The following is a 26,270-nucleotide window of genomic DNA, read 5'->3' on the forward strand; positions in this document are numbered from 1 at the left end:
CTGAAGTCTGGAAACTGAGCAAGGAATTAGGACTTTTTTTATTAGAGAAACCTCCCCTAACCCCCTGCACCTCCATTCTTGTCTTTTTCAGCTTGTAGAGCTTGAGCAATACCCTTGCTGGCTGGCTGGCTGTATTGCTCCTAAGGACACTATGGCCCATTTTCCATCTCCACAACACCCTATGGGTAAAGCCCCCTTGACTGTCCTTCAGACCTCGTGGTTCATTTTGGTATTTGTGGCTTCCTGGCTTCTGGTGTCTATTACTATGGAACCCAAGCTCTGTGGTGGTCTCTTACTGCCATCCTTGGCTTGCAGAGGAGGCCACCTCTGAACTTAATGATGCTGGTGGCTCCATTCACCAGTGCCTTCCTGATGGCCTCAATGAATGGGATGTCCTCTGGGCTCCCCTTTGGAGCACTGCCCTCTGTTGGGGTTTTCAACCTCACTTTTTCTACTCCAGCATTCCTACTTCCCTCTGCTTTTTCATTCCTCTGCTGTTAGCCAGGACGGCTCAGGCATTTCACTTTGCTCAGTGGTGGCCATCACTTTCTCCAGGCCTCTAAGAGCCACCTTAGTAGAGACTTCTTACCTACTCTAGTCCTTGCCAGGTTGTTGAATCCACTATCCTGAGAAATTGCTCCCACATCTGAATTCTTACTTTCCTGGCCTTTTTGATATAGCACCCTTAAAACCCAAACCCAGTGCTTCCTTAGCTCCTGTCAGTACCTGCTAGCTACACATTGTGGCTCTTTGGCCTATGCTTCCCCCCGCCCCCCGCCCAGCTTTATTGAAATATAAAAGACAATTAGTTGCTCGTATTTACTTTGTACAATTTAATGAGTTATTTTTCAAATACAGTTGGCACACAATAATATACCAGTTTCAGTTGTATAGCATAGTGATCAGAGAGCCCCATAACTATCTTTCCCATGCTACACTCTACATCTCCACGTCTATTCTGCAACTATCCATTTGTGTCTCTTAATCTTTTTGGCTTTTGTTGCCATTCTCCCAAACCTGCTCCCATCTAGTAGCTCTCAAAATAGTCTCTGTATGAGTTTATTTCTGTTTTTGTTGTTTATTTTGTTCTTTAGATTCCACCTGTACGTGAAATCATGTGATATTTGTTTTTCTTTAACCGACTCATTTCATTCAGCACAATACCCTCTAGATCCATCAAGGCAATATCTTTTTCCATCCTCTTCCTTTTAGTCTGTGTGTATCTTTTAATCTGAAATGAGTCTCTTATAGGCAGCATATGTAGGAGTCTTTTCTTATCCATTCAGCCACCCTATATTTTGGTTGGAGCACTTAATTATTTTCCATTTTGAGGTACTTGTTGATAGGTATGTAGTTATTACCCTTCTTTATTTCTGTTTTTGATACATGTTTCTTTTTTCCTTAAAGAAGTCCCACAACATTTCCTGTAATACTGGCTTGGCGTTCATAAATTCCTTCAGTTTATTTTTGTCTGGAAAGCTCTTTATCTGTCCTTCGACGCTAAACGATAACTTTGTTGGATAAAGTATTTTTGGTTGTAGATCCTGGGTTTTCATCATGTCGAATATTTTGTGCCAAGTCCTTCTGTCCTGCACAGTTTCTTTTGAGAAATCAGCTGCCAGTCTTATGGGTGCTCCCTTGTAGGTAACTAACTGCTTTTCTCTTGCTGCTTTGAAGATTCTCTCTTTGTATTTAACCTTTGGCATTTTAATTATGATGTGTCTTGGTGTGGGCCTCTTTGAGTTCCTGGTTTTTGTACTCTCTGAGCTTCCTGGGGTTTTAGGTCTATTTCCTTCACCAGTTTAAGGAAATTTTTCCATCATTATTTCTTCAAATAGCTCTTCAATATCTTGTTTTCCTCCTGGTATTCCTATGATATGGATATTTTTACACTTAATCGTGTCCCATAGGTTCCTTAAATTATTATAGTCTTGGCTTCTTTTTTCTTGCCATTCTGATTGAGTGTCCTTGACTTCCTAATCCTCTATATTGGTGGTTCGATCCTCTTCTTCCTCAACTCTATTGATTCGCTCTAATATACTCTTCATCTCAGATAATGTATTCTTCATTTCTGACTGGTTCCCTTTTATAATTTCAATTTCCACTTTTAGGTTTTTTTATCTCTAAAGTTCTCACTGAATTCATCTACGCTTCCCCTAAGTTCATTGAGCATCCTTAAAACCAGTGTTTTGAACTCTACATTTGTTAGATTGCTTGATTCCATTATTTCTGGATCTCTGTTCTGTTCTCTCATATAGTTTCTGCTTCTTTGTCTTCCCATTTTGGCTGCCTTTCTGTGTCTGTTTCTGTGTACTAAGCAAAGCTCCTAAGTCTCCCGGTCTTAGTGTGGCTTTTTGTGAACTAGTATCGAGAGGCTCAATCTTGAGAGGGCTTCAGCTGCAGGCCAAGTTTAACCCCAGTCTGTGTTCCTCTGGGGCCACCTGTTAAGATCCAGCAAGCAATCCCCAGATGCTGTGCTTATAGTTGCCAACTGCCACCAGTGTGAGTCTAGGCGCTGCTCAGCAAGGGCACCTGAGTCACCGAGGACACAACTGGAGGTGGCTTGGGTAGGGCTGCAAGTTGGGGGAGGTGGAGTTTCAGGGAATCCTCTGGGCAGAGTGACCTCTGTTATCCAGTTTGATGACCTCTCAGCTATGGCAGCACTGTGTCCACAAGCTGAGAATGCAGAAGGCTCAACAGAGGAATAATAGATACCACCAGCACCTCTGCCCGGGAGAAAGAAAGTCTCGCCTCTGGCTCTCGCTCCAACAACTCAGTATCCCCCTGTATGTCCCTGGTGCCCCAGGAGCAGCTGACCTGGTTCTGGTGCTCAGCGAGCAAGTCTGTTATCACGAAAGTTCAGTCATGGACATGGTTCTGTTAAGAGTCTGCAGCTGCCGACTGCCGCTGCTATGGTCTGTCTCCCACTCAGCTGCTCGGGACTGGGCAGCTTTGTGTCTTCACCCTCTCCTAACTCTTCACATTACAGAGTGATTTCTTTTTCTCTCCCTAGTTGTAGGGCTTGTCCAGATCCCAGGTGATTTTCTTTGATGTTTGCTCCTTGTTTCTGTCACAACTTTGATTTGGTCGCAAGAAGGATGAACAAAGCCTCTAATGCTTTTCTTATTTATCAGGTCCAGGACTTCCCCAGGTACAATATGCAGGGATTTAACCCTAGTTATCAGCTTAGTAACAAGGAGAAGGGCTGGACACAGCTCCTCAAAATGGGGCACAGGTTGCTTTGTGGGAGGAGCATCCTTTGTAGCATCTACCAGCACAGTACAAGTGCCAGCTCTTACTAAGAAGTAGTGGCCCCCTCTGCAAACAGGGCTGGGTGGGTATGTCTGTAGAACCAACACCATCAGGGAAGTCTGGCCAGATATTCCCACCCCATGTTTTAGGGTCCCAGGATTTTCCGACCACATGAAGTCATGTGGTCCTGACTTCAGCAAAACAGACCTGCCATGTTTTAAATACTGAGTATTTCCCTGGAGTTCTGCAACTGTATTATGTCCTTTGTTCAGTTATGTCCACTCTTCCACTGAAGGAAATAGGGACCTCTTTGTAAGCTCCATGGAAGCCCTCTGGCTCTCACACTTATTCTTTAGGTACTTAACTGTCTATTTCTCATAACCCTGCTGCAGGGAAGTATCCAGCTATCTCCACTGCCACTGTAGGCCTTATTCTTCCCATATTTTTCAAAAGTCTGAATCATCACTGCTGCAAGGCCATTCTTTCAGTTTTCCCAGGTCATCTCCAGAGAAATCTTTATGCGTGCCCCACACGTCTCTCAGGACAGTGTCCATTTTGCCCACCAGGTAAGGACTGAAGCAGTCACAGAACCTCATCTCATCACAGCCTGTTTTCTTGGACCACTACTGGCACCATTTGTGTTAGCTTGGGTTCTCTGAGAAGCAGATCCCAAGGTGGGATTAGACAGAGCATATTATTAGGGGAAACGCCTAAGGGAAAATGAGGAGGGAGTCTAATGAATTAGGGAGAGCTGTTGGACTAGATGCAGGTTTAATACCTGTGGAGAAGAGGAAAAGAAGGAAAAGTGGATAGGAAAAGTCTTAGACTATGTGTTACAGTTCTAAGAACATCTTGACAAAGCAAATGTGTCTGTTAGGAGATAGTCCACCATGGACCCAGAACATCTATGTCTGCAGGTTCTTGGTGAGGGTCTTTAAAGTGAGGCTTATCTGTCTCCTGATACTGAGCCATTCCTGTAGGGCAGCCGTCCCCAACCTCTTTGGCACCAGGCACCGGTGCTCCTACGAGAATCTAATGCCTCATAATCTGAGGGAGAGCTGAGGTGGTGGCGCTAGTACTGGCGAGTGGCTGCAAATACAGTTGAAGCTTCGCTTGCTTGCCTGCCCCTCATCTCCTGCTGTGTGGCCCAGTTCCTAACAGGCCATGGACTGGTACCGGTCTGTGGCCCGAAGGTTGGGGACCTCTCGTGTAAAGTGCTCCTCAGTGTGTTGTTAAGACCTAAGACTAAAGTTAAATGTTCATGGTGTCTTTTATCGGAAAATGTAAACATGGATGACATAATTTTGGGTACGATTATTTGCACTAGAAGGATTTAACCTAGCATTCTTTCTTTACTAAATAAGTGGCTCCTGATTCTGCAAGTGTTACTAGAAACTGTGTCATAAAATAGATGACAAGAGCAGTCATATTTTTTCAGTAGGAAATAACAATTGCATTTGTGATAAGTATTTGACAATCTATTAAATATGACCAATAGAATATATTGTTCAAAGATAAATTGTTCCCTAGATGAATCATTAAAAATACTGAAATTATATGCCAGGTCCTGTAAAGAGGCAAAACCATATGGCACATTAATGAAGTTACCCTAAAGTTTATGCTTGTCTCACAGATACGTATAGCTGTTGTAATTGTGTACTTAAGGCCGACATACACTCTATAATGAACATCAGTCAAAAATTTGGATATCTTTTGTCAGCTGAGAATTTAGAAGAGTACATTGGGGATGACTGAAGATGACTTGGCCTCTTTAAAGAAGCCATTGAAAAAAGTCTGAACAATGCATCTTTTTTCTCATGCCTTATAAGAAACTGAGGCATTTAATATTTCATTCGCTTTAGGTTAGGGTTGGAATTGGCTTAAGAAGTGATGTTGGTGATCATTATTATGATGTTTCTTCAAGAGAAAGGCATTTATTAGCAAGCAGCTAAAACTCCATGATTATTAATTTAAATATCTAAATTATTTGGATTTTTATTAGTATACCATGTGGTTGCTAAATCATAAAGTATACTGTCTGATTATCAGAGTGCATATCTTATTTTGTGAACTGATTTTGCTTATTTCATATGTGCATTTTTATGTGTTTATAGTGTCACTATCCTTTATTTTCAGTGGCTGTATAGTATTCTCTCCTGTTAGTATGCTGTACCAGTCCTCCACTTGGATTGTTTTAAATTTTTTTTTTACCATAATTATTGTACTGCTATGAACATTTTTATACAGAGTCCTTTTAAAATTGTTTCCTTGAATCACATTCCCCAAAGTGGAGATACCGGGTCCAAAAGTACAGATAGAACCATAGATTGTCTTACTTATTGTTAGATTTCTTTTCAGAAAGATCAGATTTGTACCATCAGCACTGAATAGTTCAAATGTCATTCTTTCTCTACATTCTGGACAATACTGGATTTTATCATTGTATTTTTTTTTCCTGGAAGATATATTGTGATACTTTCAGGTTATTCTGATTTGTATTTTCCTTCATTGTGAGTGAAGCTGTGCATTTTTACTTTTAGTGCTTTTGTCTGTTTCTTTATATGTAAATGATCCCAACTCCAAGGACTGTAGATACTAGTTTATACATTCTTAATGTATTTTAACCAACAGGCTTTGAACAGCTATGGTAGGTACCTTTACTCCCATTTTGGTGCTCACCTTTTGTCTTTTTGTTTGTTAGACAAAAAGCATTTTTTAAAAATGGGGATTGACTAATTTAAGCACAAATGCAACCACAGAAACAGACCAAAGAAATGGCACCAGGAAATAATAGTAGCTGTCAAATAGCACACTCACATTCCCTATCTCTCCTTCCATTCTCACCTCCCGCTCTCAATGCCTCTCTGCTTTTTTGAGGGGGGATGTTCAATTAGACTTCTTTCTAAAGTCATATGTTAATATACTTGTTATCCATAAAGTATCTCAGGAAGGATACTTGACCCATTGTAAAAGGGATTGCTTAGGGAGAGAACCAAGTAGCAGGTGGGAGAAGAGAGGAGAAGAGAGGAGAAGAGGCTTACTTTTTGCTGTACCTTTTGTTCTTTTGAATATGAACTGGATTTTTATTATTAATTAAAGCCATATGTAAGATTGGTGTTTGTCATTATTGTTAACCTTTAAAAAATAAGTTTAAAATTTAGGCTGTTCCATGTGATGAACTTCAGTATATAAGGGCAGGGATGAGTAAGCAATGTAAGATTGGTGTTTGTCATTATTGTTAACCTTTAAAAAATAAGTTTAAAACTTAGGCCGTTCCATGTGATGAACTTCAGTACATAAGGGCAGGAATGAGTAAGCAGATGAAGGCAGCCAAATTTGGGTATAGGTGATATTTGGGCAGAACCACCTGCCATTCTGTTTGCTAAAGTTTGATTAACATAACAATTTTGGACTACAGGTACAGCATGAAGGAAATTTGTCTAGAAATATTTCCCTGGGGAGTTTTGGATAATGCCGGGAACTTCCTCTAACCTAACTTCTTAGATAAAGCTGGGGTTTGAGAATGACTGGTTTAGTGATCATCTTCTTGTTTACTGACTAGATAGAGGGAGGCCAGAATGGTTTCAGTACCAGAGTGGTGTTTCTGTCCCATGGAAGCAAATTTTAGCCAATCGTTGTGTTCTGATTTGGTCTTTGTGATTCCTTGACTTTGGAGTTCTAGACGTGGCCTAATTTTTCTCCAGTTGAGTTTTTTCAAGTGCAGAAATACAGGTATGATTGGAAAGCATGAACTCCTGGCCACATGTGTCTTGAAGGGGCCAAGAGGATGCCTGGAGACTTTGAAGTCCTTCTGAAGAGTCAGATCACTGCACTGCTGTAGATGTTTGGGGATAGACTTTGGAAATGAATTTTCTGGAAACCTGTCAACCTAATCTGAATTGGTTAGTGCCTATGAGGCCATGTACTAACTTGACTTGCATTGTTCAATAAGGGAACCACTAGCCTCACATTGCTATTTAAATTGAAATAAGTCAAAATGAAAAATTCAGTTCCTCAGTTATACTAGTGATTAAATAGCCACGTGGAGCTAGTGGATACTGTCCTGGACTGAGTATATTTAGACGATTTCCATCATTGCTATCAGACAGCACTGAACTAAACCATTCAGCATGGTAGCATTGTATGCAGCTGTGTGACCTGAGGTGAAAGCCTCTCTGGTTCTACCTAGGCCTGCCTAATCCTACCCGTCCTGTGAAGATTGCCTCAATTCCTGTTCCTCCTGGAAACTTATCCTGACCATTTCAGTTCACAGCAATAACTCCCTTCTTTACACCCCTGGAACACTCAAAATACCTGAGGACACACTGTCTTACTAGTGTCACACTTTTGCTTCTAAGTTAGTCTTATCTTCCCAGCAAGGTTGCAGGGTTCTTAAAAACAGAGATTAAATCCCACACTGCCTGGTAGATGTATGTACAGAAGGGGCACAGCCCCTCTTCTCATATCAAAATGCCTATCAAAAGCATTTATCAAACCCTCCTTTTTGTCAGCTGCCTTTTTGTAATATTTTTGCTCTTATTTTCAGTATTTATAGAGTCAGCATGTAGGACACAATGTCATGTTTCAAAAATCATTCATTTTTGGAGAAAGGTCAGCTGGCTTACTGATGTCAGGTGTAACAGCCTCAGCTTCTGTCCTGGCGAGGGGGTGAGGGTGAGGAAGATTTGGGAACATTGTCTTTAGATCTTGAAAATACTTTGGACAGAACCGATGATACCTTCCTCATTATTTCAGATCCCTGTTTGGAAGTACTGGGCTTATCAGTGTCTGTGAACAAACCAAATGAGAAATATGGTCATTTATTGGGCTTTCCAATTGAGGATGTCAGGCTAGGGGATTGATAATTTAGGATTTAGAATCACTTTAATAACTTTCAATTTTTGAAAGTGCTTTCACAAAGGATCTTCTCTTTGTTCCTTTTGACACCCCTGGGAAGGAAGCGGGAGAAATTCAGTGAGGTCAGATGCCTCGTCTAAGGTCACATGGGTAGGAAGTGGCCAAGTTGGTACTAGGGCCCAGGCTTTCTGATGTGCAGGCCATCTTTGCACTGCCTGTACCCTGAAGCTTCTTGAGTCAGCTCAGCAGCACCTGTCTCCCTCATGCTAGCAGATCATTATCCAAAAAAGACTGATGATGAGCTAATTCCACATGAAAAGGTAGCTTTTGAATCTTAACAGTGTGGGATTCCATTTCAGAATGTTCAGGTAAAAGGTGCAGTGCATTAAAAAGGCCATCATTTCTGACTCACTTTGGGTAAACTTTCTGTTGAACTCCCAAGTGATTTTTCTTGTTATGTGAGAGCTATAAGGACTTGTGTGGCCAATAAGTCTCCATTTAGACCCATTTTTCTGTACCACTTGTTTCATGCAAAGGGCTCTTAAAACATCATAGTTGATGTGAACAGAATGATTATGGTATCTATAAGGACAAGAGTGAGCATTTATCTACTCTGTTGCTGCATCATGACAGGATGTCATGAAAAGACAGGGCGATAAAGCACATACTTTATTTCCAGTAAAATACAAAGTTCTCCTATTCTGCACTTACCTAGTTTTTATCTTCTCCAGCAATATAAATGTCAAGAATCTGTGATTGAAACTAAGGTAGCAGATAGCAAATTTACCTCCAAATGAAGGGGAGAAAGTTTAGCTTTTCAAATTAATAATGCAGTATTGGAACCTTCTGATAGTTTAAGAAATAAAAACAACCTAGATATTAATAAGGAAAAAGCAAAGTCTGCAGAGGCAAAGACAAAGGTTTGAATGGAGAGACCTTATAGTTAGAAAAAGCAAGACAGAGACTTTCAGTTACAGGATTGAAGAATGTACTGCAAGGCCATGTTCTGAAAAATCTTACTGGAGGGGAAAAATGAAACTTTGTTTTTTTGCAATTTTAGGATTTTGTTAACAATGTAGATGCCTGGATATCATTTCCCAGAGACAGTAACTGGGCAGGTCTGGGAGGGGCCAGGAGTCTGCATTATTAATAAGAATCCTGAGTGATCCTGATGCGAGCAGTCCCTGAAAGACACTTTGAGACACTGCCCTGCAACTTGCAGTCACTAGTAGATTCTGCATATTGTTCAAGTTTGGCACTGGCTGGAATAACAATACATAGGAAACTCATCCCTAGGGGCACAGTGAATCCTTGGGGTGACAATGCCTACTTCTTTCAAAGCAAAACTGCAGAAAAGAGAAATCAAGCAATAGGTGTGGCATTCATGGTGTATTGGAAGTAGAAGTTGGATGTGTCAAAATGAAGCCAGCTTGCTGAGACTGACTCTCTTTCAAGATACTCTGATGCTACCTTGATCAATTTGTGGGCAGTATAGTGGGGTTCACCTACTTGGCACTGGTCACTTAAGAGAGAGATATGCCTGGGGTGTTTATGGCCAAAGCGAATGGGTCACAATACATGCCACGTGCTACAGAATAACATTTCATACCATGAGCTGATTTAGACTCCCAGTGCATATTTGTACAAAATATACTATAAATTGTATTGGACATGTGTTGGTCCTAAAGTCCCCCTTTTCCTGTGGGTTTTCATAAACAGGCATCATTGTAATTTCTGAATAAAGTCTCCTTTGCAGGCCTTTTGTACTGTTTTGAGCATCTTAGTACAAGGTTGGCCATTTGTGCATTTCTTCCTCCAGAACCCCCTATCGGAGCAAAAATATTATTTCGATTTATAAATAGTGCGTAGTCCAGGACGGTACCCACTGTACAGTGAGTTCCCATAATGTGCAGAATGCAGGAGTTGGGAGGAGGTGTCCCTGTCAAAGTAAAGGTGCAGAAGAAAATGATTTTACTATTTGGTTGGACACAGAAACTTAGATGAGATCTGTTTTACTTGCCACTGAACTCTGCAGGTTGCCTTTGGTCACTGCTCAATTTTGAGATGCAGTGACAACTATATGTAGCCCCTGGCTAGCAGGAAGAAAGAATGTGGGATAAAAGTCACAAGATCTGTGAGATTTGAGGCCTGGCTCTGCTACTTGCTGGCTGTGCAACCTCAGGCAGGTCATTTATCTCCATTTTCTCTACTGTAAAATAAGACTAAGACTTGCAGAGGGATTCATTGTATGGTAAGCTATTTTGCTTCAGTGACACTGTTTCTGTCAGTACAATGAAGATGCTTTACAGGGTAGATGTGAGAAAAGCACTTAGCAGAATGCCTGGTACATAGCCGATACCTAATAAGTGTTACTTTCAGTACCTGATGCCCCTTTGCTGTGAGATTCAAGTGGGAGAACTGCATAATAACCTGGAGGTTGCAGTCTATATACATAGTAATATTATTTCAACCCCATAATGGTGGTGGGTGGAGACAATGCAATGTGGGAGCCACTCACTGCAAGGAGTGAATAACCAAAACTTCTATATTCAAAATGACACAGTTGAGCACTTTATCATAAAATGATAAATATGTTGTACCTGAAATGCCATTATTTGAAGAATATAGGCCAGCCAGAGCACTTTCACGTTGATAGAGGGTGACAAACTGCCAAGACATAGGTGAAAGAAATACTAACATAAGCCTCTGCCATTTGGACAATGAACACTAGATATACCTAGAAACTCTAAAGGTCACAACCATTGTGGCATCCTAGGCATGACTTCTCATAATTCTTGCCAATTATGATACCCAGGATTGGCCCCAGACTTGGCAAATGTAGGCTGCCTTGTAGGATAATTTCAAGGGCTCAGGTTCCCAGGTTACAAAAACATGTCAGCCATGCCTGCCCATCTTTCCTGGAGCTTGGAATAAATAAAATGTTTTAGTTCCTTCTCCGAGAGAAGAATATGATAGGGGAGGTCTTCAGGGGAGAAGGGGAGAAAAGGTATATCTATTTTACTACCTCAATCTCCTTTTAAATAATTCTTAACCATTGCAAGGTCTGGAGCAAGCAAGTTACTGTGTGGGTTGCAGGAGCATGAAAGTGGCAGGGCAGGGATAACAGCTTGGACGCTGGCTTTTGTGGACCTTTTTAGCACTTCCTGGAATGCAGAAGCAGCGGGATCCCAGAAGGGCACAAAATAGGCTGGGGGAGTGGCTGCAGGGTAGCCACTCTATGGTGGTAAAAGTTAAAAGGGAAGGGGCAAGTCCTAAATGCATGTGAGATGTGAGAAGTATGTTTTGTATTAATGGTGTGGAGAACATAGTATATTATAAAAGTATGACTCTAATTCTTAGAGTATTTGAGGCAGCTTATGGATCAAGATATTGTAAAATAGGATACTTATAGGGATTAAACTGGGACAGAGACAATCTAAAGAAGTGTTTCTCGACACTGGCTGTGCAATAGAATCATCTGGAGAAAATTAAAAGTAGGCACGCTTGGGACCCACCCCAACTGAACAGGGATCCCTTATGGTGGGGGCAAGTATTGGTTTGTTTTCTAAGTTGCCCTGGTGACTCTAATTTGCAGCCAGGTTGAGAATTCCTGATCTAAAGGAAGCAGGAGAGGCAAATTCTACCAAATGTCTTGACATGAGTATGTTGTCAGTGGTTCTCAATGTTGGCTGTACATTAAAATCACCTGGGCAGCTTTTAGAACACACCCAAGGCCCAGGCTGCAACCCAGACCAACTGAACCAGAATCTCTGGGGGTGGAACCTCATCATCAGTTATTTTTTAGAGTTTTCCAGATGATTTCACTATGTAGCCAGGATTGAGAACCTCTGCTCTGTGTAGTAGTTCTCAAATGTAGCTGTATGTCAGATTCATAGGGAGAGGAGCTGTGGAGCTCCTGACGTAGAGACTAAATTTGGCCCTGACAGCTAAGGCTGTTCTTTCAACCAGCATTTGTTGGGCATCTACCATGCTTCAGTCCTGTGTTAGGTGCTGGGCATACAGTTATGAACAAAACAGACAAAGCTCTTGCTGTCATGAGGCTTATGTTCAAATGAATATATAGTAAAACAAGAAGATGAGGGTAGGAATATTTATCTGCTTTGTTTACTGCTGAATCTTCGGGGTCTGGCACATAGTAGGCACTCAATAAATAATTGTTGAATGAATGAATGAATGGTGACTTAAGTGCTCTGAAGTAAAAACAGGATAAAGGGGATACTATGTGTGTGTGTTTATTTTACATGGGTTTGTCAGGGAAGGCCTCACTGAGAAGGTGACTTTTGAGCAAAAACTGGGAGGAAATAGGAGAACAAGACACATAGAGTGTTCTTGGAAGAGGAAAACCAAGTACAAAGTGCATCTGAGGTGGGAGTGTGCTTGGCATGTTAAGTGAGCAGTAAGAAGGTCAGTGTGTCTGGCGTGACAGACTGAGTGGACACAGGGTAACAAAATGACAGAGTAACGTGGTGGGGAAGAAAGGGTGGGGCAGCTTATGTAGGGCCCAGTAGACTATGGTAAGGACTTTGGCACTAAAGGGAACATGCTGGCTTCTTTTTCTCTCTGACACTGGAGAGCATATGTATTCATATATACAGATTAATCTTCTCCTGGAGCTCGAAGCACACTACACAGGCAGTCCCTTATTTTAAGGCAATCCCTTATTTCTATCAGGTCTCCACTATCTCACTGGGAGGGGCCAGTGAAAAATATTTACCTCAACATTGCTTGCACTCTCCAGTTCAAAACTATCTGTGATCAAAACACAATATTGGAAGAGTTATTTCTGAAACACATACACATTTTGGCACAAAAATAATCTCAATAATTTTATCAAAGAATTATAGAAATTAGGCACACAGAAAAAGCTGAAAGAGGTGAGACCCCTAGAATTCTGGGCATAGGTCTTGGCTCTTTACTCAGAAACTGGGAAAGATGGAGCCTGACGTGGTGGAAGGAGCACCGGCCTGAACTTCAGGAGAGGCAGGCTCTGCAACTAGCTACGCATCCTTGCACAAACCCTCAAACTCTGTGGGCCTCTCTGCTCATCTGTAAAATGAGAAATTAGGCTGTGGGTGATTTCTGAGGACCCCTACGGCTCTCTGGTTGTAGAGAGTTAAAAAAAAAATGAATGAAGCTGCCAGCTAAAGGAATGCTAGAAAGGAAGGTGTGGGTCTTAGAAAATAGTTACTTCCTGTGAAAATCAGGAGGACACTGAAGCAATATCCTGAGTTCCAGGAGACATCAATGATGACCCACAGCTAGTGGGACAACTAGAAGCAAAAAGAGCACTGGACTTGTTTGGAGTCAGAAAAACAGTGTTTGAGTCTCAGCTTCACTACTGAAAGCTCAGTGAACACTGGCAGGTTGCTTCTAACTTCTCTGACTCTGTTTCCTCATATGTACCATAGGGTTGTGACTACTTTCTCAAGAGAGGACCAAATTAAGTAATGTGTATATATTTGATATGCATTTTATATGTGTGTAATCATAAAGGACCAAGATGAGCAGACTCTCTCTGGATTACCCTTTATGCCAAGGGTTCTAGAAAAACTATGGTAAAACCTCAGTTACCTGGAATATGAGGGCAACCATTAGTTAAATTATCTGATGAAACTGGTTAACCAGATTATTCCCTAAATTTTATTGTTGGTTGTTAATTTGTTCTAAAGTGTCTGAATGTACATTCTTAACTTAGGAAGTCTTGTATATTGCACCTATTTGAACTGATTTTTTTTATGATTGGGGACATTATTTGTTTATCAGAGCCATCATTCCAAATATCAGTTTTTAAGTGTCTAGGCTAAATGCATAGCAACCCTTCTGGATATACCTAGGAAACTGTTTTGATGAAGAGGGCATAGAAAAGTTCCAGGTGTTGAAAGTTCTAGATAATCAGAATCAAGTTGAGATTTTGTTGTCTATTCTGTGAAACTAAGAATTTGTATCGCCTGATCACCACACTGAATTCTAGACTTACCTATCCAAATGCTTATGTGATCTCTCTACTTGAATGCCTGATGGTTTCTCAATCTCACACAGCCCAAACAGAATTCTAATTCCCTCTCCCTTCCCCACTTTTGTTTCTCTCCCTGTCTCACCAAATGGCACCACAAGCCACTTGGTTGCTCAAAACGAAATTGTAGGAATCATCTTTAATTTTTTTCAATTTCTTTTTTTTTAATTTTTAACATTGTATTATGTTAGTTTCAGGTGTACAACATGGTGATTAGATATTTATATAATTTACGAAGTGATCACCTGGATAAATCTAGTACCCATCTGATGCCATACATAGTTATAACAATATTATTGACTATATTGCGTATGCTATACGTTATATCCCATAGCTATTTTATAACTACCAATTTGTACTTCTTAATCCCTTCACCTTTTTCACTCATCCACCAACCACCCTCTCATCTGGCAACCCTCAAAATGTTCTTTGCATGTTTCTGTTTTGTTTGATTATTTATTTTGTTCCTTAGATTCCATATGTAAGTGAAATCATATGGCATTTGTCTTTCTCTGTCTGACTTACTCCACTCAGCACAGCACCCTCTAGGTCCACCCATGTTGTTGCAGATGGCATGATTTCATTCTTTTTATGGCTGAGTAATATTCCATTGTATATATGGAATATTTCTTTATCCATTCATCCATTGATGGACACTAGATTGCTCTTATCTTGGCTATTTTAAATAATGCTGTGATGAACATATGGATTCACATGTCCCTTTAAAGTACTGTTTTGGGTTTCTTCAAATAAATACCCAGAAGTGGGATTACTGGGTCCTTCTTTGTTTCTTGTTAGAGCCTTTATTTTAAAGTCTATTTTATCTTGTATAAGTATTGCTACCCCAGCTTTTTTTCCATTTGCATTTTCATAAAATATCTTTTCATTCTTTTATTTTCAGTCTGTGTGTGTTTCGATCTGAAGTGAGTCTCTTGTAGGCAGTATATGTAAAGGTCTTGTCTTCTTATCCATTCCATTATCTCGTTTTCACTGGAGCATTTAATCCATTTACATTTAAAATAGTTGTTGGTAGATATGTAGTTATTGACATTTTATTATTTATATTTTTTATCTTTTCTTCTTCCTTTTCTTCTTCCTTCTCCGTCTCCTCCTTCTCCTTCCTCTTCATCTTTCAAAAAGTCCCTCCAATATTTCCTGTAATACTGACTTTGTGGTTATGAACTCCTTTGGCTTTTTCTTTTCTGGGAAACTCTTTATCTGTCCTTTGATTTTAAATGAAAACTTTGCTGGATAGAGTCATCTTGGTTGTAGGTCCTTACATTGCATGACTTTGAGTATTTCCTGCCAATCCCTTCTATCCTGCAAAGTTTCTGTTGAGAAATCAGCTGACAGTCTTTTTTTTTTAAATTATTTATTTTAGTTTCAAGTATACAGTACATTGATTAGACATCTATATAGTTCATAAAACGATCCTCCCAATTGCTCCCTCCCTCCCTTGACCCTCCACCTAGCCAACGTATTAATGCTAATTGCTTTCCCTATGCCGTGCTCCCCATCTCCATGACCCTCCATCAGCTACTAATTTGTACTTCTTTAACCCTTCACTCCATTCTCCCAGCCCCCCAAAGGACCCTCCCCTCTGTCCATCATCAAATTGTCCATTATATTTGTGAATCTGTTTTTGATTAGTTTGTTCTTTTTATTCCTTAGATTTCGCATATAAGTGAAACCACATAGCGTTTATCTTTCTCTGTCTGACTTAAATACCTTCTAGGTCCATCAAAGCAATACCTTTTTCCATCCCCTTCCTTTTAGTCTGTGTGTGTCTTTTAATCTGAAGTGAGTCTTTTGTATTTTTTCTTCTAAAAGAAGTCCCTCCAACATTTCCTGTAATATTGGCTTGGTGGCGATAAATTCCTTTAGCTTATTCTTGTCTGGGAAGCTTTTATCTGTCCTTCAACTCGAAATAATAGCTTTGCTGAATAAAGTATCCTTGGTTGTAGATCCTGGGTCTTCATCCTGTCGAATATTTTGTGCCAAGCCCTTCTGTCCTGCATAGTTTCTTTTGAGAAATCAGCTGCCATTCTTATGAGTGTTCCTTTATAAGAAATTATCTGTTTTTCTCTTGCTGCTTTTAATATTCTTTCTTTGTATTTAACCTTTGGCATTGTAATTATGTGTCTTGGTGTGGGCCTTTTTGGATCCCTGATTTTTGGAATTCTCTGAGCTTTCTAGGGTTTTATGTCCATTTCCTTGACCAGGTTAGGGAAGTTTTCCATCATTATTTCTTCAAACAACTGTTCAACATCTTGATTTTCTTCAGTTACACCAATCAGATGGATATTTGGACCCTTAATAGTGCCCCATATACTCCTTAAATTATTTTTATGGTCTTGGCCTCTTATCTTTTGTCATTCTGCTTGTGTGTCCTTGGCTTTCCCATCCTCTAGATAGATCATTTGATCCTTTTCTTTATTTACTTTGTTTATTCCTATTTATTCCATTTAATATACTTCTCATCTCAGATAATGTGTTCTTCATTTCAGATTGGTTCCCTTTTATAATTTCCATTTCCATTTTAATGTTGGTTCTTTTTTTATCTCTTTGTTGAAGTTCTCTACATTTCCCAGTTCATTTTGAATCTTTATAACCAGTGTTTTGAACTCTGAATCTTTTAGATTGCTTGACTCTATTATTCCTTGATCTCTGTTCTGTTCTCTCACATAGTTTCTGCTTCTTTGTCTTCCCATTTTGGCTGACTTTCTATGTCTATTTCTATGTACTAAGCAAAGCTCCTAAGTCTCCCAGTCTTAATAGTGTGGCTTTGTATAGTAGGAGTCCAGCAGCACAGTCCTGAGAGGGGTTGAGCTGCTGGCCGAGTTTAGCCTCAGCCTGTGTCCCTCCAGGGCCACCTGTTAAGATTCAGCAAGCATTCCCAGATGCTGTGCTTATAGTTTCCTCAAGAAACCACATCAGAAACCGAAGCCAGCTGCCACGAGTGTGTCTCTTGGCGCTGCTTAACAAGGAGCATGAGACTTGCAGAGAACACACCTGGATGTAGCTTAGGTGGGGCTGTGAGCTGGGAGAGGCGGAGTTTCAGGGAATCCTCTGGGTGGAGCAACCTCTGTCATCCAGTTTGATGACCTCTCAGCTATAGAGGCTCTGAGTCTGCAAACTGGGAGGGTGGGAGGGCTCAACAGAGGAATAGTAGATACCACCAGCACTTTTGCCCAGGAGAGAGCCTCACCTCCGGCCCTCACCCTGACATCTCAGTGTCCTCCTGTAAGTCCCTGGTGCTCCCCGTGCAGCTGACCTGGGGCTGGTGCTCAGAGCGAGCAGGTCCATCATCGCAAAAGTCCGCTTGCAGACATGGCCCCTTTAAGAGGCATCTGCAGCTGCCAGCTGCCGCTGCCATAGCTTCTGTCTCACTTAGCTGCTCAGGACAGGGCAGTCTCACATCTTCGCCTTCTCCTACCTTTTAACGTTGCAGGTTGATTAATTATTTCTCTTCTTAGTTGTAGTGCTTCTATCTGGATCCCAGGTGACTTTGCTTGCTGTTTGCTCTGTGTTTCTGTCACAACTTTGATGTAGTTGCAAGAGGGATAAACAAAGCATCTATCACCTACGCCATTTTCCCCCATCTCCCAAGGTGTTTTTTTTTTTTTTTTAAATGCAGATACACAGTGCTTGGCAAGGGTGCATTGTTGTGGGGATGGAAGTTGACATAACCATTCTAATGTTCGTTCATCTTTCTCAGATCCCCGAAGATGTCCAAGCTGGACACGGGGAGATGCGTCCCAAGAGTGCCTGCATGCACCATGGTAGGGTCTTGGTGCAAAGGGGGCTTGCAGACTTTGGGAGTTACATACAGACAGCTGTGGAGCACTGGCCGGTCTTCTGCCCACCTGCCCCATGTCCTTACCATTGGCATTTTAACGATGATGGTGTGAGCTTCTTTGAGTTTACCTTGTTTGAAATTCTGTGAGATTCCTGGGGTTGTTTGTCTATTTCCTTCACCAGGTTACAGAAATTTTCTGTCATTATTTCTTTAGATAGGTTTTCAATCCCTTGCTCTCTCTCCTTCAGGTACTCTTATGATGTGAATGTTGATTCACTTGATGTTTTCTCAGAGGCCCCTTAAACTATCTTTATTTTTTTGGATTCTTTTTTCTTGTTGCTGTTCCGATTGAGTGTTTTCTGCTACCTTATCTTCTAAATCACTGATTTGATCCCCCGCTTCATCTAATCTACTATTTCTCCTAAGGTATTCTTCATTTCAGTTATTGTATTCTTCATTTTTGACTGGTTCTTTTTTATGTTTTCTATCTCCATTTTAGTGTTTTCTATGTCTTTGTTATCACTGAGTTCATCTACTGTTACTATGACTTCATTGAGCATCCTTATAACCAATGTTTTGAACTCTGCATCTAGTAGATTATTTCTCTCTATTTAGTTTAGTTCTTTTTCTGGATCTTTGTTCTTTTCTTTCATTTGATATATGTCTGTCTCCCTATTTTGGCTACCTCCTTGTGTTTGTTTCCGTATATTAGGCAGGGCTGCTATGTCTCTCAGTCTTAGTGGATGTCCTGTGGGGCCCTGTAGCACAGTCTTCCCTAGTCACGTGAGCCGGGTCCTCCAAGTATGTCCTTTGTATGGGTTGTGCATGCCCTCCTGTTGTGTTAAGCGTTGGTTGTTGTTTGCTTGACAATGGGAGGGATTAACCCTTGGGCTGTTTGGTTGTGAGGACTTGCTGGTGAGGGGCTGACCCTATATAGAGAGATTCACTTTAGCAGGGCTCTGGTGCCTGCCCAGCCTGTCCTTATGTGTGTCATCCTCAGATGCAGCTCCGGGTGGTACTATGGCTTGATCTGAAGCCAGCCATCAGGCGTGCTGGCTCCAGGGCCTCCTGGGAGGGGCCCCACTACAGGCCAAGTTCAACTGCAGCCTGTACCCTGCCCAGGCACACCTGGCAAGAGTCACCAAGTAATCAGCAGATAGCTACCACCTGTGCTGGCCTTAGAGGTGCCTCGAGAAGCCATGCTGTGAATCGAGGCAGATGCCACTAGTGCCAGCCTTGAGGCTGCTCAGCAAGAGGTGGCGGACATGCTGAGGCCAGATGCTGCTTGTTTGGGTTTTGTGGACCCTTGAAAGATTTTAGAAAAGTCTTCGGCATGAGTCAAATCATGTCATTTGTTTCTAAACGCCACTGGCACCAGCTTGGGTTGGCCTGCAAGGTGAGTGCGGCAGGGTCTCAGGGAATCACCAAATATATTTTGAATTGGTTCACTTCTTACCACCTCCACTGCTATCCTCCTAGTCCAAGCCACTATAACTTCTTGGCTGGATTATTGTAATAGCCTCCTAAACTGGTCTCCCTGCTTTAACTCTAACCTACCCAGCTCATTCTCCAATCAATAGCCAGAGGGATTTTAAAAAATTCATGTTATGTCACTTCTCTGCTTAAAAATTCTCCAGAGGATTCCTACCGGAAAAGTAACCCACACTCCTATCCATGGCCTACAACAGGCCCTAACATGATCTGGCCCCTAGCTATCTCTCTAACCTCACCTCATACCACTTTCCTTTTCACCAGGCTCCAGGAACTGGCCTTTTTTTTCTTTTCCTCTAACATACCATGCTCATGCCATTCTTGGGTCTTTGCATTTACTGTACCCTGTTCCTGGGACCCCCTGTTTCCAGGTCTTCTTGTGGCTGCTTCCTTCTTGTAATTAAGGTCTGGTGTTTTTGGACTTTTTGGACCAAACTACTCTAGCCAGCTACTCTATCACGTTGGCTCTTCTTTCTTTTTTTTTTCAGATTCATTCATGAATTCTACAAATATTTACTGAGTACCTACCATGTGCCTCTTTTCTAGGCAAGTGGGGATACAACAAACAGACAAAAATCCCTGCCCTCATGGAACTAACATTCTAGGGGAGGGAGATAGCCAAAAACAGATAAAAATGTATAATTTATCAGATGATGTAAGTGCTAGGGAGAAAATAAATCAGGAAGGAAGATAGAGAGTGCTGGGGTGGAAATAAGGTTGCATTTTAAAGAGGATGCACAGGGAAGGCTTGACTTAGAAGGTGATAGTTGAGCAAAGATCTGAAGAAGATGAAGACTGAGCTATGCAGTTATCTAGGAGAAGAAAGTCTTAGGTACCTCAGCAAGTGCAAAGACCCTGAGAAAGGAGAATGCCTGGCATGTTTGAAGGTCAGTGTTGCTGGAGTGAAGTGATTAAGAGGGATCATAAGGAGAGGTAGTCAGAGAAATCATGGGGAGTAAGAATGGTATCCAGATCTCAAAGGGCCTTGTAAGCCATTGTAAAGATTATGGTTTTCACTCTAGGTTAGATGGGAAGTACTTATTTCTATGTAGAACTACTGTGTTTATGTCTCTCCTTACTCTCAAGTTAGAATGAAAGACTTTGTCTCTCTTATTCACAGCTATATCTCCAGTACAAAGAAAGTGCTCAGTAAATGTTGAGTAAATGAATGAATGGACAAATGAAAAATTACCAAAGGATATAGGAAGTAAGCATAACTCAATGAAGTTGAAGAAAAAAGTGACACTGGATTCAGGTTTAGGAGACTTGGGATCTATATTTTGATTCACTGTATGACCTTGGACAAGTCACTTCCCTACCCTGAACCTCAGTATCTCTATCTCCAAAATGAGGAATTCATACTAGATGGCTTCTTTCTGGCCCTAACAACCTATGATGATTCCATACTGCAGGAAGCGCACCTGTCATGTATCATCTTCTGACTATGACCTGTTCATGGAATTCTAGCAAACTTACCACTATTCTATGGTTCATCTTTTATTATTTCCACTCCCAAGTGGATAGTAGAGGCTTCTTGAGTAACTTTGTGAGTGAGTAGGTTGCAGGCTTGAAATAATCAAGGTGAACTCAAATTGTGGTTTGAGTTTCAAGGGCAACCTTACAGTAAACACAACACTCCTGTCTCTAGGTCAGATCTGTTATTGTTAGAAACACACGGATCCTTTGAGGTTTAAAAGAGTAGAGGACTGAAAACTCAACTCATAAATATTTTAGTGAGTTAGTTATAACAGAGACAAAGAATAAAGTGGGGTCTGCCCTAGCTAGATTTTAATGTAAGCAAATAAATTTGGGTTTAATTTTTAATTTTACAAGCTTTTTTATATATATTTTATTTGGGCTAAACTAGTTATATATAGAAAGCAAATATACACTCTTAAGGAGGTAATTACATCCTAGTAGCATGGGCTCTAGTCCATATGTAGATGTGATAAACCCTTATTTCCTGGATATTTCATATAGAAGAAAGGTAATTATAAACTCACAATATCACACCACATACTTTACTCCAGAATTATTAAGGAAATCTTATTAGTGATTCAGAAAAAGCAAAATACTTGGTCCATATTAATTAGTTAATTGATCTAGTACTGCCCCAAAGTAGATCAACCTACTGGAAAACTTAGTGTTAACTTCAGGGTTTTTTTTTTTTTTTTTTACTTTACTTTTTTAAAACTTTATTTTTAAATTACAGTTCACATACAATATTATATTAATTTCAGGTATACAACATAGTGATTAGACATTTATATACCTTTATAAAGTGATCACCCCAATAAATAAAGTAAATAATACTGTAATAACTAAGTATGGTGTCAGATGGGTACTAGACTTCAGTTTTGACAACAGAAAAATTTATCAATGCAACAAACAAAGTCTCCTTTTAAATACTATCTAATTTAAATTAAGAAAAAAATCAATCTAACCTTCTGTTATTTTGGCACTTGGATCTGAGGGACGATCATCATCATCACTAAAAAAGATAAAAGGCATTTAATTTTCTATGTATTTAATATATGAAGGAATGCTGGTTAAGTAAAATAACAATCTGTCAAAGTCATTATTCATATAGAAGCAAACCTGGAATAATGGTATGCCTGAGTTTTCAAATTAAATGAAAGTAATTGCCACATTGACTTTAATATGTGTCCCCTTATCCAATGATACAAATAATTGAGAGTTTCCTGCATTACTAATGATGTATGTTAAAATAATCATGAGGGGAGATAAGGTCAATGGTTGGCCCTAACCCTAACCCTAACCCTAAACTGGCATCAGGTCAAAAAGAAACCTTAATTTCATAGTGCCAGGTGGAATAGAACATAGTTACAACCAGGTAGATTTTTCTTCTTATACCCTATTTCTCCCATAATACAAAGTGCTATCCTTCCCAGTTTATGAATGTTATTATAAACATAAGAACAATCTAAAACACGTTTTGGCTATTCTAGAAAAAGTGTTAATCAGATTTCAACTCTACAGTGTACTTTGTTCCTCCATGTCCCCTACAAATACTGTATAGTCCAGCCTTTTTCTTACAATCTTCCCAACTTGAATGGTCTTATCTAAATCTTATCTATCATTTAAGGCTCAACACAAACTCCACTGCTTTGAGAATTTTTCCCTGAATCTTCCAACTTATATCACCACCTCCATTCTTGGGATTCCTCTGACAGTGCCACACTGTTGAGCACTTAGGTACACATAAAGGAACTAAGTAGGAACCCCTTTATGTGGGCCATTAGTGCAGGGACTATTGTTGACCCTGGGCCTGCCTCCCAGGTTCAAGAACCTAACACTTAAAGACTTAATCTAACTATACTAACTAGATTACTATACTAAAAAGCAGGTCCAAGAATGGAGAAAAGGAAGTAGAGACCAGATACATAGGAAGGAGAGAGAAGATTGGAAGGGGAGGCCCAGACAGTAACCACAGATGGGAGCTAGGGGAAGGAGGGGAGGTTGAAGGGCTAAACACTGGCTTCCTCAGAGGTTTGCTTAAGGGGCCCATCCTTTACATCAACATAATTTTCATTTCAGATTTCTATTTTCTTTACTAGCTCATATTGCTTTAACTGACTGTACCTAGAAAATGAAGGCAGATCCTCTTCATTGTATGATGATGTACTCATAATTCTATGTATGAAGTTATGTGTTGATTCAGTACTAAATTTCATTTCTTCTCTCTGGAAAAGTCCAAGTCAAGTATTATACAAAGAGAGTTGGCAATAAATCAAATAAAATATACTATAACATTTCCTTAGTTATCTATGTAGCCAGCATTTCTGACCAGGTACCATATTTAGTTATGAAATCTCACATGGCTTCCCGATAAATAGATCCCAATAAATAGATCAGAGTTTGAGTTAAGACTATTGACCCTGGTTAGCTCCTAAACTGGTCAGAGTTGCATCTCTGTTTTCTCTGGTTCATTGCCACTTCTGACCTGGAAATCACTGCAAATGAATAATCCAGGAAATTGTCTCACAAAGAAATCCTAAATCATATATCTTCCAAACACATGATATGGTACGATTTTTTTGGTAGGGCCAACCCAAGATGTCAATGAGGCCCAGAGCATCACTGGAAGGATACTGAATCGGGGGACAGGATCTATGTGTAAAAGTTTATGAGCTAATTGCAGGAGAAATATTCAATACATTTTGACTAATTTACTATGCTTATATAAGTTGGGTAAGTAATTTTTAAGAAAAAAAAAAGTTGGTTAAGAACTTGTCCAAAAGTCATATAGCTACTAAAGGGCAAAGACAGAATTCAAACCCAGATAGACTGAATTTGTGTGAATCAGTTTATTCCCCTCCAGCCTATCTTCCAGCCTTGCTCACTGGCATAGAGTTTCTGTACATGAAACTTCCAATAAGTATTTACAGGTCAGAATATAGGAAAAAAAAAAAAAAGGATGAAATCTATCATTTAAAATAATGAGCATGTATTTCTTCTAACTGGTTTCCATTTTCTGTTCTCCTTGTCCTTCTAACTAACCCAGGAATCTTTCCATGATCTGTTTTTCTTCGGCTGAGTCTCCTGGCTTCATCTGTTAATCATTTCCCTTTGTTGTAAATATCATCTGAATTGGAAGCGACTGCCTGGATCCAGTTTATACCCTTTATCCCTACCCAATCTACATTACTTGGACTAAGTTTGTAAAACTCTAACTTTTCTGTAGAAACCCATTGATAGTCACATTTCTCACTTACACTTAGTTGTGTCTTCTTTTCCCAAAAGGAAGAGTCTGCATCAGTCAAGGATTTTGAAGTAGTCACATTAGCCTTAGGAACAATTCTTCCCATTTGTGTCTCTTTAGATTCTGTCCATTGAGTTGGTGATGTTTCAATATTTGTTGTAATTACACTGTATCTGGGATTATAACATTTTTCTAGTGACAAAATTTTTTTCAGATTGCTCTTACTCTTCTGTGGCTTGGGAAAAGCCACTGTGTTTGCAATGGACTTCACATCTTCTTTTACTTGATCTTCAAATGGGTCTTCTGGAAATTCTTCTTTTACAACCTCTTGTAAAACAACTTCTTCTTCATCAGAAGATAAGCTCTCTTCATTTTCTAAAATTTCTTGATCAATGTCATGAGTTACCAACCGAATGATAAGATCTTTTTTGCTTTGGACATCTTTTAAAAGCTCCACTTTGCTGATGTCAGGCTTTATTAAATTCTGAAATGAATTCCTACTCGCAATCTGGAATTGAAGAGACAATAAATATCAAAAACAATTGCCTCACTTATTTTTCCTGTGGTTCTATTGTAGTAATGCAATTTTCATATGGTTTCTAGTTTCAACTTAGTATAATTATCTTTCAAATGACATTTACTTATATATTAGTGACATTTTTAAAAGAAGAAATAAAAATCATAAGTAATATTTGCTCATTTCTATAATTTTTTGCATTCAAGAATAATATCACTCCTGTTCAAAGAAGAGAACCTAACTAAGTTTCTTTCTTTTGCTTCAAATTTAACTTTTTACTTGCCAAGATATGCAAAATGTACAAATACTTTACTTACATTTTATTTTCATCATTTATCTTGAAAGTTTAGTAACAGATTTAGATGTGATAACATGTTTTTCTAAACTTCTTAGGAGGGAACTAGTTATAGAGCAATCTAAATACAGATATTTTCATGAAAAAGAAGGTATTGCTGACCTGGATTTAAAAAAATGATGAATATTAGCCAAAAATTGTGTAGGACTTTGAATGTTCACTGCTTACCCCTCTATGCCCTAACCCTTTGAACATATTTTCTAAAGGGAGCTTCAAAGAGTAAATCTTCATTCCTCCTTACCTCTCTAGTCAAATGTCATTTACATTTTGCAATGTTGAAAATAGATCAAGGAAAAGACAGTTATAATTACATAAATGACTTTCCCCATTCTTGTAGACTTTGATGATGCCAAAGAACCTTTAAATTAATTTGAGTTATCAATCTTAGATCTCTTTGTAATAGTGCAAACTAGATTTTCAGATAAATGCTGCTTTAAAGTAGTATCTTTTATGCAAAACAAAATGGAAGAACTTCTTTAGGAAATGGAAACATTGTGATTTTGATTATCTGTGCCGGTGGAAGGAAACAATGGTTAAAAAATTCAAAAGTCATTCTATATGTCTTTGGAATATGTCAATGTATGAGCATTTAATAGGCACTGGTCTGGTGTGTTGGAAAGTTCTGGTATTTTGAAATACTAGATGAAGCTCTGGTTATGGATTCCTGACTGAGGAATAGCCGGGGAGTTGTCTGGGTTCTCTAAACTAATTTACTGTCCTTTCTGCAACCCCCATCACAATGCTTGGGATGGATGGCACCAGAGATCCTCAAAGCATCTGTCTTAGCTGAGTTATCTCTGTCTGTCTACTTTCCTTAAGACAGCGTTTACTCCCCTTAAGATTTGCAGATATAGTTGTTTTGAATTAGCTCTTCTCTTTCAACTTCATCTGGGCTATAGAGAGATAGTCAAAGTACTGATAAAAGGTAAGAGAGAAGAAAACAGGTAACTAAGAAGAACTGATAGATATTTCTGCAGATGATTAAGAGGTAATGACTTGGGGGTAATGTTCTACAACTTACATACATAGGTCTTACCCCAATGAATTACTTATATATAAATGAAGACTGCTAAGTAAACACTTATGTAATTTTGAGAACCCAGAGAGAAAAGGATATTTTAGAACTGGAAAGGACCTACATCTGGTCCAAGAAACTAAGGACCAAGGAAATTCCATCACTGTATATGACAGTCTTAGTATTTGAGACAACAAAAAGTACCCCTCAATGTATTCACCAACTCA

General features: G+C 39.7%; 1 protein-coding gene across 1 annotated transcript in view; it reads right to left on the minus strand.

Annotated features, from left to right (window-relative positions):
• Nucleotides 1-6,207: 6,207 nt before the first annotated feature.
• LOC105308327 (fibrous sheath-interacting protein 2-like) overlaps nucleotides 6,208-26,270 on the minus strand; it is a 97,621-nt gene continuing 77,558 nt past the window's right edge. Inside the window, exons 13-17 of the mRNA XM_023525498.1 lie at nucleotides 24,170-24,664; nucleotides 23,037-23,137; nucleotides 21,878-21,924; nucleotides 12,845-12,879; nucleotides 6,208-8,062 (exon numbers count right to left, since the gene is read on the minus strand). Coding sequence (XP_023381266.1) covers nucleotides 7,898-8,062; nucleotides 12,845-12,879; nucleotides 21,878-21,924; nucleotides 23,037-23,137; nucleotides 24,170-24,664 — 843 coding nt within the window. The 3' untranslated portion in view covers nucleotides 6,208-7,897. The remainder of the gene's footprint in view (nucleotides 8,063-12,844; nucleotides 12,880-21,877; nucleotides 21,925-23,036; nucleotides 23,138-24,169; nucleotides 24,665-26,270) is intronic.

The sequence above is a fragment of the Pteropus vampyrus genome, unplaced genomic scaffold (assembly GCF_000151845.1).
Source record: "Pteropus vampyrus isolate Shadow unplaced genomic scaffold, Pvam_2.0 Scaffold566, whole genome shotgun sequence".
Lineage (NCBI taxonomy): Eukaryota > Metazoa > Chordata > Mammalia > Chiroptera > Pteropodidae > Pteropus > Pteropus vampyrus.